Source organism: Galleria mellonella, unplaced genomic scaffold (genome assembly GCF_026898425.1).
Source record: "Galleria mellonella isolate WM207_F2 unplaced genomic scaffold, CSIRO_AGI_GalMel_v1 utg537, whole genome shotgun sequence".
Taxonomy (NCBI): Eukaryota; Metazoa; Arthropoda; class Insecta; order Lepidoptera; family Pyralidae; genus Galleria; species Galleria mellonella.
In genome coordinates this window covers 935374-956470 of record NW_026442112.1, presented here as the reverse complement: position 1 = coordinate 956470, position 21097 = coordinate 935374, and the positions used below count along the sequence as shown (strand labels likewise).

The window sequence follows — 21097 nt, the reverse complement described above, 5'->3', positions numbered from 1 at the left end:
GATAAAATCGTTGTCCGGCACATCAATATAGCCGATGGAAATTCTCGCACGTGTAACATGAACCTTATATCTTATACATAACATTAGACAGGAATCCATTATACCGGGTAATATAGACAATATGTTAGTAAATTATTAACTAGGTAATGCTTTAATTACCTATTTTTAGGTTGGTAGCTGATATATGATTCATATTAAAATCTCATTAATATTATAAATGCGAAAGTTTGCAAAGATCGATCGATGGATAGATGTTTGTTACTCATTCACACAAAAAGTTTTGAATGGATTGGAAAGAAATTTGGTATTTAGGTAATTAAAGTCTTCGTGCTTAATATGATTATGTCAGTATAAAAGTATTGATTCATAAAATGTGCAAACGCGAGCGAACAGACAATTAGTAACCGTACAGTGTGGTGGCATACCGTATGACATACAATAATTATTATTTATCAGTGATTAAGAACTTTATATATATTATATAAATTTATATATATTTTTCATATAATTTATAGTTAATTACTAATTAAACATATCTATTTTCATGATATGTTAGTAGGCTAAAAGAATTCAATGCTTCGACCTTTGTTTTTGCAAACATCTTTTGCTTCATCCACTTTTGTAACTAAGTTATACAAACTCTTGATTGACACCTCCATTGCTCAGTATGAAATCTATCTTCTTATCACAATCAAATAGGTATCATACATTTTTATATATTAAAATTCAGTATACAGAATGTGATCAGATACTTTTTTTCTCACGGTTGATAAGTAAATAGCCAAGTAATATGTCAGTACAAAGTTTAGTTAGGATTATGATCGTACGATTTCTTAACTTCAAAGATATTTAAACGGTTTATTCGAAAATCGAGCCATAGCGTAGTGACGATAGGATTTTATGGTCCGCGTATCCCTATAACTAATACCGGAAAAAGATAACGGGCGCCCACCGTAAGCGCTGGTTAGTTCTTAGGTGCAAAAAACCAAAAATGATTCTCGGATCATTCTAATGAAATGAATGTCTCTATTTATTTCCCCAAAATGTTCACTTAATAGTATAAAAAGTAACTTATTTTAATGGATATTAGTGGAATGGTTGCCAACGTGCTTTATCGGTATACATTGACGGTGTATCAGTGGTGATAGGTAAGGATGTAGGCGGGTCAATTAGCCCATAGTGACGAATATATTTGTTACTTCTTGGAGCTTTATTGGCTCAACCAATTGTCATGTATAAATACGCGTTTTATATGGGACAGAGAAGAATATAGACTACTTTAATTTAAAAAAAAATAATCAATATAATCAATAATTTCTAGAAAAAAAAGTGGTATTGTATTTTAATTACAGAAAACAGTATATGTATTAGAGTATAGTTGGGATTGTGACGTGTTCTGGAGCAGCGACTCGGTTTGGCAAGCGTGTTAGTATATATTAGTAGTAGTCAGTATGGGATGATCTGTGGCTATGCCAAATGATGATAATGGTAAATGAATGGTAGCTGTAATAACTGGAAGTCGAATATCGCTTTCAGTAGCGTGCTTCGGGAGTAGATTTTTTTAATTGTGAAGATGGAACGGTAACGTTATCTGTGCTATTGGTAGTACGAGTATATACTGATATAGATATCAGTGAGTGATTATGTAAGCAGCTCAACTGGCCCTCCGTGACGAATTTATCAGGAATAAGCCACAAGGGAGCATCGCGTAGAGGTGGATTTGACAAGGATATTGTTAGTAATAGTTTCTTTATTTTGGATCACTATCAATTCGTGTCGATATAAGTATAGACTAGAAATCCTATACTTAGAAATCTATGATAGTAAAAGATAATGCCAGTTCATATATCTCTGTCTACCTCTAGCTGTATTGAACCCGCAATAGTGCATTGCGTTGCAGTCCCTCGGGAGTGAACAGTTTGGCTTCTCTACAATTACCTGTACTGATACTGTTAATGTATAGACTCTATTACTAACAATAATCTTCTAACCCTCTCAGGAGTGATTTATACTCAGCAGTATAGTAACAATGATGATGATATGTCTATCATATACATATTTCATAAAAACTTTATTTTAGATCTGTCACCAGTTTAGGATATTCGTCTTAAAAATATTGATTAATACCTTACAGTTATCGTACTTATTCCGAGATGCATTCTGATATCTAGCAACAAACGATACTATGTTTATTACTTCAATAAATCTCTATAGCAATACATAGTAAATATTTAAAATTTACTTAAAAATCTTGCCAAGTTGCAGCTAAAAGGCGACATCCAGACGTGTATTTACATATTTATGTGCATATGACGGATGTGGTTTCAAATTCAAATATAGATGACACATGAGAAAATTTTATATATTTATGTAAATAACTAGTTTGACACCTAACGGATTCTACGTCATGTGAATCGATAAATTTCATTAAATATTCTTAATATTATTTATAGTATAGACTAGCGATTTGCCCTGGATTTGCACAGGTAAATAGAGTTTTGTAAAATAATATGTACATAGTCTATGTTACTATATGCTGATAATGTAACTTTCTAGGTAAAAGACTTTAGAACTAGTTGAATAATTTTGTAAACAAGCAATAAAATCTTTCCTCTATATAATATTAGTATATGGTAAATAACCTATATAATTTTAATTTAATTATTTTTTTAATATTTAATTGTAATATAATAATCGCAGTGTGGTCCTGGCATATAATGGGCCATCTCTTTCGTGTCGTAAGAGGCGACTAAGAGAACTAAATGGTCAAGGGATGCGCAGCAGCGTCTCTCTTAAAACGTCACCAAAACCCAACTGCGGTTGTCAATCCGCATGCCAAGAACTGCTGACGAAATCTCCATTATGGAGGAGACCTATGTTCAGCAGTAGACAATTACAACTGATGATGATGACAGAAACAATAATAATACTTGAAGGTCAACCCAATAAAAATATATAATATTTGTCTTATACTAGAAGCTAATCCTTATTCAAATGCGAATGAAAATTATATATTATCTGTATGAATCTTATGTTATCTGTAGAATATAGTTTAAAAGAAAATTTCACATCCTAAGTAATCAGAGTCAGTTTTATAATAACTTGGAGTTATCTCGTTATTCTCAATCTCTCAGTATCTTATTTCGCTAATCCATACGGTACGAAACATTTTCTTGCGCCATTTTCAATTATATATTTCAACAACTTTGGATTGTATTGTGAAGTTATTGCAAAAAGTTTATAATCCGTTTCATTCCGATATACTTTTGAAAATTTGAACTTTTTTATACGTATCCAGTCGAATTTTGTACGTATCGGATTCGTTAGAGAGAAATGAATTGTATTATGATTCATTTATAGCAGTTTTTTTTTAATTCTCAAAGACTGGTATAAATATAATACATGTCTTTTTTCAAGAATAAAATATACGTAGCGATTATGAACAATGTTGTCGCCTCTACCCTACTTTATTTCAGAGCAATATATAATAATAATGCGAAGAAAATAGGTATAATAAACAAATTTAGCTGTTGGAACATCTGTTAATTGCTTAATTTCTTCTAATTGCTTTAGCGATAAAAAGCTGAGCCAACTAGCTAATTTAGAAAAGTCTAGTAGCCTTATATTAGAAACTTATTTTTATAATGACGAAGTAAACATACAGTGTATGTTTTTTTAATGCTTATGATAATGTAATAGGCGACTAAGGAATAACGCACAAATCTCATTGTATTTTTTTATGCAACTTAGAATGGCGAACAAGCTGACAACCCACCTGATGGAAAGTAGTAACCGTCGCCTATAGACATGATCAGTACCATGGACATAACAGAGTATATTTTTTCACTCATGATACCCCCACGCGTTACCATTCCTGAGGACTCAGGTATTATTCCTCTGTATCCTGTAAATTCACTGCCATATTCCAACTTTTCAAACTGAAACACAGTCAAATATATTCCGGCATACAATTGGTCACCCCTTGGGTATTGTAAGAGGCGACTAAGTGAACTAAATATACGAGATATGGGCAGTAGCGTCTCTCTTAAAATATCAGCGAAGCCTAATTGCGTTTGCCAACCCGCCTGCCAAGCGTGGCAACTACTGGCAAAACTACTAAAGTGAGGTTCATGTTTAACAGTGAGCAATTAACGACTGATATGATGATGATTATGATAGATTGTCAAACAATAACAATGCCAACCCGCCTGCCAAGTATAGCAACTAGTGTTTTTTTTAATGGGTGAAAATGGAATGGAAATCCCGCCCGCGCTATTGGTATACACCGACGAGGCACCAGTGGAAGATGATAGGTGAGAATGAATGCAGATCAGTTGGCCCACCATATTGAATTCGACAAGAATAAACCATGATGGTTTCCATGGGGAACCGCGTGGAGGTCGACCTGAGAGGGTATATTGCTAGCAATGGGGCTATTAGACCTTATTACTAACAATCACTTTCCCCCCAGCAATTACTGTTAAAAACCCCTTTATGGGGGAGACATAATCAGCAGTGATTAGTTAATGGCTGGTATGATGATATATATATATATATATTAGAAATGAGGACTAGCCTTCCCGTTACTACATACACACAGTTCTTCCTGGAAACCATCTTTATTAATTTTTAGCAAAGTTTCCACGATAAACCAACTGACCTGATTTCATCCTCATCGTGTCATCCTTCACTAGTGCTCAACCATTACATACCATTAATATGGAACCCATTTTTTATGGATGAAGATAGAGTGGTGCACCCGACCATTCTACCTTCATTCATAAAAAATGGGTCGTTAAAGCAAGTGGGTTGTAACATCGCTGCCTATACCAATTAATAGACCTTCTTCACCTCGTTTTGAATTCAATATAATAAAAAAGGGATGTTGTAAACGATCGCTTTTGGCAATAACGATGTCTACCTGTCTCATCAATCATTATAATCGTAATAAGATTACTAGCTACCTTTCATCCGTGAATTTCGTCTACTTGGATTGAGTTTTGCCTAATTACCATCTCTTAGTCATCGTAGCCTAACAGTATTAATTGAATTTACCAGTTTTGATTTTGATTGAGATAAAAATTTGCCTATATCCTTCTCTACCCAATACGAAATGCGTACCTCAAATTTATATTGGTAAAATGATGATTGGTAAAACTAACAAAATGCCTAGAGTTAACAAACGACAGGATAATATCACACAATTTCACATTTATAATATAATCTTTACGTATTTCATTATCTGTCTACTGCTGAAGATATTCCATCTACATCCACTGACTCTCTGCAATGTATTTGAGGTCGTCACTCCAACTAGTGGGGTCTTTTTTTTAATGGGTGATAATGGAATGGTAACCCCACCCGCGCTAATGGTATACACCGGCGGGGCACCAGTGAAGGATGATAGGTGAGGATGAAGCAGGTCAGTTAGCCCATCGTAACGAATTCAATAAGAATTGTTCACGATGGTTTATAGGGGGAACCACGTGGAGATCGACCTAATAGGGCAAATTGCTAACAATGGGACTGTCAAACTCCATTGCTAACAATCCCTTTCCCCCCAACTAGCCCACTAGTTGGGGGGAAAGGAATTGTCGTCTTATACTACGTTTGCCACTCAAACGTAGTATAAGACGTGTCGCCACTCAAGAACCTTTCTACCCCATCGGTTGTCGATTCTTTGAGCTGTGTGACCAACCCATTGCCAGTTCAACTTGCTTATTCTTCGGGGTATATCCGTTTCTTTGGTTCTTTTGCGGATATAAGGAAGGATAGGCGAAAGGATAATATTATCCTATTAATATAATAAATGAGAAAGTTTATAAGGATGGATAGATGGATGGATATTTTACTCTTTCACACAAACACTACTGAACGGATTTGAATGAAATTTGGTACATGGATAACATAGCACATAGGATAACTTAGCTACTAATTCAAGCAGACAAGGCCGCGCGATACAGCTAGTCGTAGATTTAAATACGTAGCGGAACTACGTATCATAACGTGTTGAAGGAAGGGATAGTTGGTTAATAGGGACAAGCGTTGATATTGTTAGCAATGTATACGTCGAGTTTCATGCGATCTCTTGCTAATTGACTTAACTTCATTTTTACCTATCATTCCTTACCTGTAGATCGCCTATCTACCGATAGCGTAAGTGGAATTCCTATTATATTTTCATGTCATTAAAAATGTAACGTATTTAAATTATATTTTAATGTAATAACTATCAGTTTACCTTACGTGTAATTAGACTAAGAAAGGTCGACTAGTTTCGGGATCAACATGTGCTCAGCAGGCCTAGGCGCGTAGTTAGTCTTGCGTTCGTCTCACAGCCACTCACGATTAAGGATCCCGAATAGGTCCCGAAACTAGTGGAGCTTATTCGATCTAATTACAATTAAGTTAAACCGGTATTTAAATTAGGTCGAAGTAAAATAACAGTATTTCTAAAAATATTTACAAAATGTATTTTTACATAATGTTACGCAGTTAAAAATATTTTTAATCAAAACAAAGTCCCTATTTTAAACTATAATAATTTTTTTATAATATTTTTTACATTTTTTACGTCTATAGACAATGGTTACCACTTTCGATCAGGGAGGCCGTCATTTTGTTTGCCATTCTGAGTTGTATAAAAAAAAAAATGGACCAAAGAATGAATTGTTCATTGAAAAAAGAATTTAATAAATGTTTTTAACATTAAAAAACAATGTCATGTTCAAAAAGGACATGGAATATAGCTGAGTGGCACCATTTTAGTGTTTTATTTTTATTATTAAGTTTTTTGGTTAGTATTAAGTGCAGAGTTAAGTGAAGAACTAAATAAATATATATTTCATTTCTTCTTTTTTATGAATAATATATCTGAATATCTTTCATTTGAATAGAGCAAGAAGAGTCCAAATTACTTTATAAAAATTGGAACTGGCGTGAGCTTCCTTACAAAAAATGGTTTTTAATTTGCCTCAGTTATGCCGTACAAATTACTATAAACGATTATGTGATTATGATGGACAAAGTTACTAGTAAGAGAAGGGTAAGTTGCAGAAAAAAGTTTTAGCTTCGTAACATCTGAGAGTATACAGGTAATGCGAGAGTAGTCAAAATATTCCACCTCACAAGAGACAAAGATAGATTTCGTGAGCTGATAGCCAACCTTCCCTAGTTGGACAGGCATTATGAGAAGAAGAAGAACTACTTTAAATACAGGTTTTTTGTATGATCATTAAATTTATAAAACAACAAGTTCAGCAGCATAGACATATTTACACATAGCTTAACAATTTTCAAAGGCAAGGCAACTATTTTATGAGCATGATAATTAGTGTTAATTACCTGTAATTGGTATTCTAAATGGCTTACAATTGCAGTAATGGATTTATGGCTCTTAACTTGGTTACTGTAATAAATTGTAACCATCTATATTATATTTATTGTTTGAGTATGGATTTTTTTGTTCGTATCCTAAATATAAATGAATGAATATTATTCTATAGGCTCTTTACAATTTACAGCTAATTTGTTACACTCATAAAAGTAAATTGAGATATAAACACCCACGTGAGTGGTTTGCGTTGCGTCTAAAATAAACCGGGATCATGGCTTTGAAAAACGTTAATACATTTTACTGGGCAAATAAAGCAATTTGCTCTTAACGAACGATCTGACCTAGCTTCGTACGGGTAAGCAAAATTTTAGATAACAATGTGTAGCCTAGCTGATAATGTAGCTTTATGTATATATATATATATATATATATATATATATATATATATATATATATATATATATATATATATATATATATATATATATATATATATATATATATATAAAAAAATACTTATATCCTTAACACATATATAAATACAAAGTAGTAACCATTAGCATTTTTATATAAAAACCACAAAGTAATTAATGTAAATGTATGACTATTCGAGTTTCCTCATTTGAGTCAGTATTCGATTAAAGTACTGACTCAAATGATTATTTACTCGAGTACCCAATATACTGAAATCAGATATGTGATATTCGAAAATTATATTATACTTACCATGTTTCTTGTAAATAAATATTCATTTAAATATAGATTCGAGTAAGGGAAAGCAGCAGAAACATTAAAGGCGGGCAATTACAAACACGATAGTTTATTTAATGTATTTTTATTGAAAAATATTACAAGCTCATGCTAAGAACTGGGTTACGTGCTATATTTTATGCAAAAATTATACTCATAAGCAATAATCAAAAAACACGAAACTGTTTAATAATTTTATTTAATTATTTTTATGAGTTTAAAGTTTGTTAATAGTTCTTTACTAATTTAATAGTTAATTTATTCTTAAGAAATAATAATAAAAGTCTATGATATAATTCTGCTGATTTATACTTATAAGGTTTCCCTTACGCGTTTGTATTTCTTTCTCTTTCCTTATTTATGGTATTCGATAGTAATCGTGTGTTAATTAATTACTAAAGGAAAAACTATTATATTGAACATTTAACCGCTCTATTAAACAAAAAAGAAGCTACAGAAGTCATCTGAAAAATAATGCTCAAGTTTGATGAAGTACTTGAATATCTACGCGAGTACTTGAGTACTGGTCTAAATCCTTAAGTGCTCAATAGTATCTGATTCTTTTTTTTATAAGTATTGAAATACTACTAAAATAATAAAAATATCCAACTGAGTACATCAACAAATAAAAGATTTGTATTAATTTTTTTTAAATGTATTTGTAAATTTAATAAATAAATAAGATTATAGTATCATGTTTATTCATGGTAGTATCTTATATGCAAACAGTCGATTTTTATAGGTGAAGATTACCATGATCAATGATCCCACTGTTTTAATGGAGGTATACTGAGAAGGCATATATTGGGGAGTGAATGTTGAATAACTGATGATAATAATTATTTTTTTCACACAAACTCATAAATTGTATGATTCCCAAGTCAGAGTAAATTTAGAAGAGTTCATTTTCTAAATTGGCTTGACTAAGACTTGATCCCGAGGCAACATTTACGTAAAACAACACGCTTACCACTGCGCCATCGAGGTCGTCATTTGTTTACACATATAATATTCTTCATTGTGCTCAGAAATACAGTAATGAAATGGGTGATGACCTTTTTACCGCCATCAATTTGCAGCAGAACCCAATATATAGATATCGGATCGCTATTCATATTATCCGTACTTAGACATTATGATAAAATATCTTTTCTCAAACATGCTTGGAAATGTGAGCATTATTTTGACAATCTTCTTAGAGATAAATCAAAATTGCCGTACTGTCCAGATACATGCGGGCAGCGGCCGGCAAAAGTTGTATGAAAATCCATATCTGTCGTGTTTTGCGGCCAGATAAATTACTATGTAAAGTCATATCTGTCCTGTAATTTAAAAATGGAATGACCTTTTACTTCGAAACATGGCTATCAAGAAGGTAACTAATTAAAAGTTTTATTTAAATTTCGAACTGGCTTGCAAATAGAAAGCTGTTTATTGAAAAAAAAAAAAAACAAAGGAACATTATGGCGCGTTAAAAATTATTATTGTTTGTTATTCGTCATTGAACTTAAAAAATAAAATTATGTGTTTGATTTCCGCGCATTGTTTGAGAAAAGTACTATACAAGCCTTGGCCACAACTAGGCATTGATGGACTCACGTACGAGTATGTGTATCTCGGCTTCGCCTCCGCCCAATTTGCACGTTCGTCTATTATTATCAATGTATTATTATTTTGAAAGAACCAATAGAGAGATTATTTCGAATGTATAAAGGAAGTTTATTCCACAGCTATACAGCACGGAATGCAAAGGAGTTACCCACAAATTGAGTTCTGCAACTGGAAAGCTTCAGTATTCTCTAGTGGTTTCGGAAGAGACATGTAGATCTTAAGGGAGAGGATAACAATTAGAATCGGGAACCATACGTAAGGAATTGAGAATTGTTGAAGTCTAGTAGTTAACTACGTATTAAGTGATTACTTACGTTGATATCTGCTCCCGTGAAGTTGTAAGGCTCATAAGGCGGATCTCGCCCCCTAACAAACTTCATTATTCTCTGACCATTCTTGAAGAACACAACCTGTGGATAACAACATAAAATTTTCAATGAATAAATGTTTAGAATTTCATTATCTTTCCTATAAGCTATTTATAGAACTCGTCTAAATAGAGAAATGCGTCCCGATTTGTTTTGTAATTGTTTGGGATATATTAAAGACGTTGGACCACTGCTTTTTCTTACACTGTATTAGTGTTATTTTATTAAATATCGATATTATTAGTATGCACGTGATAGCAACTTTTAAAAAAACAATGAGAAGCCTAACTGAACAAAATAGAAGTTTCTACTATAGAGCAACTTTAATCAAGACAAAATTAGTATGGATTTCATATGAGATTGAGTCCCATTAATTTGAAAAATGAAATATAAATCAATTAGTCAAGAATGTACGAAGAAATCGTGTGATATATACACAAATATACTTATTGTTAACATCTATATACTTACATTGTTTTTTGTAAATAAGTATTCATTCATTTAAAAATGAAACAATTGAATTAAGTACTTAAGAAAATTTGCAAAAGAAATCTTTGTGAATTTTAAATAAAAGCTAGTTAAAATATATAAATTTATTAGCCCTCTTTGATTAACTTAAAACTTAAAGGAATAAAAGTATGAAATAAAATCAAGATTTAAAAGCGAATTTGTATAAAGTTAATACCTTTGAAAGAATACGACTACTAAAGAGAACTTTTTATTATATGTTTGATAAATTTTTTATGCTACTTAGAATAATAAATAAGCTGATGTCCCATCTTCTAGAAAGTGGTAGCCGTCGCCTGTAGATATGAGTATTACCATGGACATTCTTACTAATATAATAAAATTATAACTATACGGTGTCTTTACATTGGTGATATTCAAGAAACAATAATGTGAAGGTTCTTAATATTAATGCGGGCTTAAACAACAATTTTTTGTAATTTTGCCTGTCTATATGTTTATTCCAGCATTACTCAATAATTGCTGCACCAAATTGGATGTGTATGTGTAACTTAAAATGTAAACTAGCTGACTCGGCAAACGTTGTTTTACCATATACATTATTTCTAGAACTATACATGAAAGTGTATCGTACTACAACCATTATATTCGATTGTCATCTTACAACCATATTGCGGCATATAAAAATCACGATTAAACAATAGGAATTGATCATAAAAGGGTGAAAATTTGAAGTTGCATGTATTTTTCGATGCTAAATCATAATAAAATATTTGTAAAAAAAAATATTAAGGAGTGGGTCATCCTTATTATATATCCTATAGTAATGAGGGGTATGAAAAATAGATGTAGACGATTCTCAGACCTACCAGATACGCACACAAAATTTCATAAAAATCGGTGAAGCCGTTTCGGAGGAGTTTGGTAACAAACACCGCGACATAAGAATTTATATATATTAGAACACTATTTGGAGGTAGTCAACTTAATTGGTTTTCCTAATTTTAAATCCACGTGTAAGAAGTAACTGGCAGAAAGGTAGTACATAATCAAATATCCTAATTAAACAATATATATTTAAATTTTTGTTTTACTTAACATCATCCTAAAAATATTCAAAAATTATTTCAGGTAATTTTTTGTTATATTTCAGAGAAAGCTTCAACCCCGTGTAGGCCTGAAGTAAAAATTGTAAACGAAAATACATACCAGCTAGTTAGGTCACGTTAATTAGGGAAAATTATCTTATGTTTTTAGAATATAGACTGTTACTTTATATTTTAGTAGGTTTTTGCCCGATACTTAGTACGCGTGGATTAAAATCCACGTGTACTTCTGAAGTATGCCTACTTCTAAAGAAGCAGGAAATCCGATTAAACAGACCACTCCTCGATAGAGTATCAAGATTAAACAAATCAGATTTTAAGTAGGACTCTCAGAAAGCCAACTGTGAAAACTGCATCTTATTTGATGCAGTAGTTTTTGTGTGATACCGGAATAAACATACTTTAATGATTGGATGGAACTACAGTTATTAGTGGGTTAAACGATGGTAAAATAAGTAGCAAGTATCAATCCGAATAATTCTTTCAATTTTATGATAATGATTTATTGATAAATTATTATGAAAATTTGTGGTTTTTTTACATAATTTGAAATGGCAAACAAGCCGATGATCTGCCGGATGGGAAATGGTAATTGTCGCATATGAACATAAATAGTACCATAGAACATATTATAAAAAACCTATGGTATCTATCATTGAATGTGATTTAAGAATTACGTAAGGTACGAAACCTTGTTATTTAAATGCCATACAACTATAAGATATTTATTACCCAATCAAGTTTAATGGACTAAATGTATTTAGCAGGTAGGTTGTATTTTATTCTATTTCACGGAAACAAAGCCACGGGTTTATAGCTGATGTAAAAAAGAAATAATGGTATGCGTAATAAGAAAACTTGACAGGAGATTGCGATGCGACGTCGTAATTCTTATGCGGAAGTTGATTGAATATCTACCTTGAATTGATAATGAGAAATTTGTACGAAATGTAGCCATAAGAAGAAATGTTCTGATGTAATTATTTATATATATATATATATATATATATAGAATGGGCTCCTACTTCCTTTCTCATCAGTGTCTTAAGAAGCGATTAAGGGACTTAAAGGTTGAGGGATGAGCAGCAGTGTTCCTGTTTTTAAATATTACCAAATCCTGACTGCGATTTCCAATCTACCTCTGACTATGGGGGAAAGTCTATGTTTTGCAGTGGATAGTTGACGGCTGATATGATGATATTAACAATAGCAATATTGATTTTAGCGGATTTTCTGTTTATAATCATTATAGTTTTTAATCGCGACTTCATTTGCGTCACAGAGATATGTTGTTTTTACACAAGTCAGAATGGCAAACAAGATGAGAGTCTACCTTATAGAAAATGGTAATCGACACTTATAGACATGAACAGTACAATGGACACGACAGAGTATACATGATACCTGACGACTAAGGTGTTATGCCTCTATACTCTATAATTCCATTGCCATATACCACCTTTTAAACCGAAACACCGAAAAATCAATCAACACATGTTGATTGACCGGGATAAATAGAAGTCTATATCATTATCAATATCAATATCGAATTTCATGACGATCGGTGGATCCATTAAGAAGCTAAAAGATAACGATTAACTAACTCGCCTTCATATTTATATATTGTATATATTAGTAAGAATAAAACAAAATTTAACTGCAGTTGCCAACTCGGTTGCCAAGCGTAACAACTACTAACAAAATCAATAGGGGGAAGTCTATCTTATCTAGCAGTGGATAATTAATGGCTGATATGGTATTATACTATACAATAGTGAATGCCACATAGCGAAATCGTTTAAGTAAATAAAAGTAAAATTATGAAATATCAGAAGTATATTTACAAGATTAAAGTTGAATATTTCATATAAATATTTTTTACTAAGGAATAATGATGTATACAATATATATTTGAAATTAAATTGGCACCTTTGTCAAAGATTTTCTGAGTTATCCATGTCTATACTAGTTAAATATATTAATATTTTTTTCTAATTTAATTCTTTTAAAAATTTTTGATATTTTTAAGAATAAAATTTAAATTTTTATCAATTTGAAAGATTTTGCTACAGGCAGATTGAGAATCTTCCATTTTAAAGCATATTAAAATGGATGAAGATCATATAAATTCGCATTAATTTAGAGATAGTATATGTTTAATTTAACTGCAATATTTTTGATAACTTCGCGGCACTACACTTTCACAATTCTACAACACACACACACACACACACACACACATATATATAAATATATATCGTCCCTGTAAATGACTCATTACAGGGATATATGGAGACGCCTGCCTTCTGGTGCGAATGCCGTGTAACAAGACAATGTGACTTTGACGCGGGAAAAGAAACATCGACCTGCACGGTAGTTTTTGAAAATATCAATAATCTTCGGTTTATTTGGGATGAGTTTTTGTAATATTTGTATTGTTTATCTACACCTATACACATACACATAAATCAAAAAAAATAGACAACGATGACGCAAATTACGGGAGCCTAAGTGTGAAAATAATTAGGTGACGAAAGTAAATATTCCATCGAAATTCCTTTATATAACAGTATAAATGATAAAGAAAGAGCAAGATTTAGAAGTGCTACACTACGGTGGAAATACGGAACTTTTATTACATTATTTAATAGTTTAGCGTTTAATATGTAATTCACGTAAGATTGTTAGGAATAAGTTTTTAAAAATGTACCAAACATGCAAGATAGATTTTATATTTGTTATCATTTTATTTTACAATTTAAATTTTTGTAATAGCATGGTGAGTTAATTTTTTGTTTGTTATCTTGGTGGTTTAGGTATGCGTAGTAAAATATTATGGAATTACGAATTAATGAAATAACATATGAATAGTTTTTGGGATAACAAAGAACATTAGCAACATTTTAACTCAGGCAAACAATATAGATGGCCGTGTGGTCCCGGCATAGAATAGGCCACCCCTTTCTATTCCATGTGTGCCGAATAAGAAGGCGAAGGATGGGCAACAAGACTCCAAAATTAACCAAGCTTGTCACATATAACTTATTTCGTAAATTTTGGAATTTTGTTCATTCTAAAAATAAAATTTTGTTGCTATAATTTTAAATAAAAAAAAAGTTATAGTATAAAATGTAAATCATTAGACGAAATGTATAATACTTTTGTTTCGTTCAATTTGTCAGTCTGCGATCAATAATCCAATAGAAACTTTAGAAACTGCAATCCCTGCGCTGTTTCTAGAGGGAGATCTTATTAGATTTTCCGTGAAATAGATAACGACTAGAACTAAACATCTAGAGAACTTAAAACCGCGCATCTATATCATTCTTGAATTTATTTCAGCACCATCATCATTTTGTTCGTTGATTATTTTCTACTGTAGTGTTGAACATGGGCTTCTTTTTTTCATTGTTAATCATAAAAAATAGTCTTGAGCTATCTTTTTTTTATACCACTAAAATTGGTTCACAAGTTGTTAGCCCATCTGATGGAATATGATAACCATCATCTTTAATTTTTAGCGATTATGGGTATATTTTGCTCCGTAAAAAACAGTGACAAATTGTAACAAAATATATCAATGAATGTCAATACTTTTCGTAAATACATGCCATTATTATTACTATTTTTTTATTTTAAAATATGAAATTAATGTGAATTTTGGTTGGTATACGGCAACTTGTTACGAGACTACGTTGCCAAATCTAAATTGATTTTGATATGTCTTTTTGCAATTGTGTTTATTCCGTACTGATTTTGTGACAGCTATATATGCCATTTATATTTGCGAAGCAATAAACTGCTTGTCTATTGCTAAACAAAAGTATTTAATACATGACGCCACATTTTAAATTACAAATAATTTTCAAATTTATGTTTCCAAAAAATCTGGACATTTATTAATATTGTTTGTGATTGAAGTCGTTGTTTTCTTTGCGGTGCAATATTTGTGTTTAGTCTTTAGAAAATATCCAGTTACGTACCTTATATAGAGACTCTGGGTCAACGTTGTGTTCGCATCTAAGTACCGCGCTGTTGCGATGCACTACAAACCGCGGTGCGCGTAGTTCCACCCATACTTCCGACATCCCCGTCACTGTAATAATAGACAATGCTTGGTTATTACCCTGACTTCCTTACTGATATTATAAATATGAAAGTTTGTTTGTTTATTACTGTTGTTTGTTGATTTAACGGCTTAATCAATCTTTATAACATTTGGTACAATTAAACTTAAATGATTAAATATATTTAATGAAATTTAGCACATACAAATTTGGTACTACGGTTATCCATACATAAAAAAACAATCTATGTCTTACATTAAATTAAAATATGCAATAAATTATAAGAATAGCCGCGAAATGATAAATGTCATTGCATATTGCATAGCGCCGTCTACTCCTAAAGTGTACATATTATATAACTGTATGTGATCATTTAAAATTTATATAGCGATTTATCGCTTCATAAATTTATATTAATGTAAAAATTAAACTCATAGTAACGTCTATAATGGACATTATTCAAAGCAAATTAGGCTCAAGGCTCTTAAAGAAGACAGTGGTCTATTCAAATATCGATAATACCCTCTTAAGAGGACCACTCGCCTTGTGTCTGCCAATTTGGTACAGCTTTTTTATCAAAACGATCCAGGAAAATGAGTATTTCTTAACCTTTTATGATAATAAAATTCAAGATTTATAGTTAAATAATTTTCAATAAATCATTTGATAAATATAAGAAAAGTTAATAAAAGAATTTTGTATATATTGAGTTACTCATAGAAGAAATACAGTAAATAATGAATGAAATAGAGAGCTGAGATGATTCAATTTATTAAGTAAATACAGATGTGGATAATATTATATATAAATGTCAGATACTCATGAAGGGCTTATCTTATGTGTAAGAGTTAAATAAAGCAGAATGCCTATTTATACATCCCTTTCGTTTCGCAATATTTGTTTCTGTAATAAATCGAAATTTTGGTGAAATATAGAATTAAAATTATTGATTCAAAACTAATAATGTTTCTCTAGTTTGCCTAATTTATAAGAAAATATCTGATGCAAATACAGATAAACATATGCTGTTTTTTGTACTACTTATATTACCACTGAAATATTGTAAGATGTTTGGGTCTCTTATACTTAGTTATGCCTAAATTAATCAACTAAATGGACCATATCCTGAATTAGCTTAAATGAGTTTTACATTGTTTTCTAATAAAATATATAGTATATTATTTATACTAATATTAGAAAGTGAAAATGTTTTATTGCTAGTATGTAATAGATAAACTCAAAACTACTAAACTGATTTGAAAAATTATTTTATTAGTAGAAAGCTATATTTTCAACGAATAACATAAATTATATAATATAATTGTCAATTCTAATTATCCGTGCGAAGCCGGATCGTAACACTAGTATATAATATTTTATTTTATATGTACATTATTTTACATCCATAATAAATTAAACTAATCCGAATAACGGAGGTGAAATCGCCCACAGCTACGAGTACGTTACATTCTAATATGCTCAAAAAATTTGGGTATATTTAAACGTTTTATTTATTACAACGGTGGTAATCGGCAAATTCTGACTACGCCATTAGGAATATTTCCTAGTCATGACCATATATTTTATTTTTTATCATTCTGTCCATCCTTTCATTAATAGATTTGTACCTGTCTGTAATTGCTACTGTACCCTTACCGAAAAATATTGATATTTTTAGATACAAGTAATATTTCATTGTTCGGTAGTTCAGTAAAAGTTGTCCGACGATAAATCAAACACAATACATGTTATTTCTAAAATATTTTCCTTATAGATAGATATTTGTTAGATACGGTGTCTTATATATCGTACTGAAAGGAAAAATATACGAAATTGTCCACACGGAATCCATTTTCTTTTGATCCCATGACAATTTAGAAAACTTTCAGCTATGTTTCACAAAATGTAACAACTTTTCTATGCTATTTAAGATGGCAAATAGGGTTACTTGACAGAAAGTGGTCACCATCAAATAACGCTGTTCACAATTTTTTTATATTGTATATTTACATCAATTATGAAAATAATACATTATTCTTGAGTATAAATGGAAATAAATTCAATTCCCTGTGGACAAATAGTAAAATATATATATATATATATATATATATATATATATATATATATATATATATATATATATATAGCACTTAATATGGTAAAATTATCATTCCCCTGCCCTTAACCACGCCTAGGGTAAATGACGTCATAATTCACCCACTCGAGAGCTTGCGTGTATTTTCTCTATATAAAGAGAGAGCTTCTAAATTTTAAACGCGTAAAATTTTTTTTTAATTATTGAAAATGCTTAATTTTTTTTTTTGCGTGAATTAACTTATTTACCTATTTGTATCATTAAAAGAAATCAAACCAAATCAAATAAAATCACTATTATAACCGAATGAAATCTTATTAAAGTGTGGTAATGTTGAAAATGTCTCTTAGAATAAAAAAAGCCAATCATTGAATAAGGTTTTTACTTAAAAATTTTGCATACGAGTATATTCGTACTTAATTTTTGATTATGAAGATTTTTTTCCATCAAAATCCAAATGTTTCAGTAACAGCTTAATAAGAATTTAGTAATGCGTTAATTAGAATCTTAATGCATGATATGACATTTCATATTTACAACAGAGTGTCTATGTTTACATATTTAATATATAAATGTTATTTCTTTTATTGTTGTACCATATTAAATATAATTGTAAAGTATGTGTTATTGTACTAATGCTTTATTGGGTGAGCGTAGCGGGAGACTGTCTCAATCGATTGGTCAAATAAATAAATAAATCTTGATAACATCACGTGGTCACGGATTTAACTTATTCTTAGTTTAATATATCATAGATGACTTCAATTTGTGTCTAAACACAGAAAGAAAATGTAAAAATAAAACGTACAGCGATTTCCGTCACAGCGTTTCTAAAAATACAAAACGCTGTACGTCCCTTTAAGAAGACTTCCGGATTCTTATTGTGGATGTATGTGGACATCGTTTAAAAATTAACATAAGTTATAAATATAATTTCAATGTGCATACTGCATTTAATTCATGTTACAAGTTATAACTTTTTATGAACATAAAATATTTGAATATATAAATTGAGAAGCAACGGTGAGAATATTTGCCTCTTTGAATTTCTCTCTTAATGAGTCACGACTCTTCATACAGTAGCCATTATTTCGCTTGAACTTAGTTTCGCTGCAAGGCTTTGAATTTGTGCACCCCATTGTGTTTTATTATCTAGAAGAGATTCTCTCGACCAATTTTACGTCGAGAAAATTCCATTAAAGTTCTAATTTTCGTTTGATCGGTTTTTTAACAAGATTTTCGGTTTACTGCCTGGTTAAATAGACGTAGTTACATTTAATTTTATCGTTACATTTTGTTTGTTGTCTATTTATTGGATTGTTTTTTCAACATATTTGATGATTATACACATATATAATTGATACAAATATACCTAAGATAAGTACCTAAATGTATGTTGTAAATGTACTGTACTCGTATTTGTATTGTTGATATGCATAAATGAATAAATAAAATTAAGGACAGAAAATAGAAACTATGGATGAGAATGGAGATGGAGTGAAAAGTTATACGCATCAAGTAAACAATAACTTGATGACAAGACAAGAAAACAATAATTTGATGTTTGTATTTACAATTTTTTATTTCAAAAAGTGTATTTATTGTATAAACAAATATAATAATAAAATATTGACTGTTATTTTAATAACAGAAATCTACTTATAATCCGACTTCATTTAAAATTTAGTAATCTCTAATGGACACGTAACATTGGCTAATCCTTCCGGCACAATCTCTAAATATTACAAACCTTATATCTTGTCAACTAAACATGGTTGAGGATAGAAAGCTTATTACGAGGACCAATATGAGAATGAATGCATAAAATATAACTAATAATAAACTTGTAATTTTGGTATTACCCAGTTGCTCCACTGGGGGACGCTTTGACATGGGAAATTGCAATCAAATCTGTTATGTCGGTGTCGTAAACTCGAAAATGGTTTCTTCAAGGGCGTCACAGGATCCAAATTACTACCAACTCTGAAGCCATAAAGTGAAGTTATTAACACACGTATTAAAGGCCGTCTTAAACTTGAATCTAAACCATGATTTATGGTTTACCGAAACTTTTCTTTTGGTCATGTGTTAGATTTTTATGTTAACAACATTTGATTATTAATATTCTTTTTTAAGAAAATATAAGTTAATATCTATTAATATTATATATGTTTGATTTCTTTAGATACACGGTGAAATTGAGTAATAGTAGTTTATGTTTTATCTGGGTTAAGTATAAGCATGTTAGGTATAACTATATAACAGGACCGTAGCTATACCCATGTTTAATGTAGGGCAAAAAACTTTTTGGTAGGGTAGAAACCATAATTAAGCGACTTCGAAAAAGCGACTCTGTTTAATTTTCATTGGGCCTTTCATTTTAAGGTAAGGAATCAGGCCTTTTAAGGTAGGGCATTACCCCTCAAATACCTTGGCGTTTCTCTGCAATGTATATATATATATATATATATTTGCTCACATTTCACTGTATGTATTTTACTTATGTTACTTACTTACGTTCTTCCTGTTAAAATATTGGCTAAAAAATTTTTATGTCTATTACATATTAGTACCTACTGTTTGGGACTTGTTGTTTCTAAAAGTTAAGAAAACTCTCTTAACACTTAAACTAAATTTTAAGTTTTTAATTAATGGGTCTTTATTGCACCGAAAAATATTTGGTTTCTTTTTATTATTAAAAAGACAAATGAATTTTATGGCCCACCCCATGGTCCGCCTGACAGCCCACCTGATAAAAATAGCTACTCAGCTACTATTTCACTGTAAATACTTACAAAATAGAATCTACATATAACTATGTAATATTTACAATGTCCAACGTCCATCTTACACCTGGGATAACTTGTCGGGCTAGGTAACGCCAACTTTTACCGAGAGGTTAATCGACGAATTCAACTCGGCCAGACAGCATTGCAGCATTTGAAAAACTACGCTACATCTTCTTATCTAAAATGCTTTAAAGTTTAAAGATGAAGGTATTTAACCAGATATAAACTGAAATAAAAATGTGCGCAGAAGAACCAAAGTGACCGATATAGCCCGAATGATAAGCAAGCTAAAATTGCAATGTTCTCATAGTTTGAATAACTAATAACGGATACGGAAGAAAGGGTATTGAGTTGTTTCTTATGAGAAAACACAGTCTAGGACGATCCCCCCCCCCGGATGGAGCGATAACCTCAAATACATTGCAGGGAGTCAATAGATACAGGTCTTCGGACCGTTTGTTATAGCAGCTTATGGAGGAGACCTATGTTCAGCAGTGGACAGTTAAT

General features: G+C 31.0%; 1 protein-coding gene across 3 annotated transcripts in view; it reads right to left on the bottom strand.

Annotated features, from left to right (window-relative positions):
- The window catches only part of LOC113512496 (uncharacterized), a 98291-nt gene that overhangs the window by 19431 nt on the left and 57763 nt on the right, over nt 1-21097 (bottom strand). For all 3 annotated transcript variants that reach the window (XM_052898689.1, XM_052898688.1, XM_052898690.1), the window contains exons 3-4: nt 15623-15735; nt 10012-10107 (exon numbers count right to left, since the gene is read on the bottom strand). In XM_052898689.1, coding sequence (XP_052754649.1) covers nt 10012-10107; nt 15623-15735 — 209 coding nt within the window. The remainder of the gene's footprint in view (nt 1-10011; nt 10108-15622; nt 15736-21097) is intronic.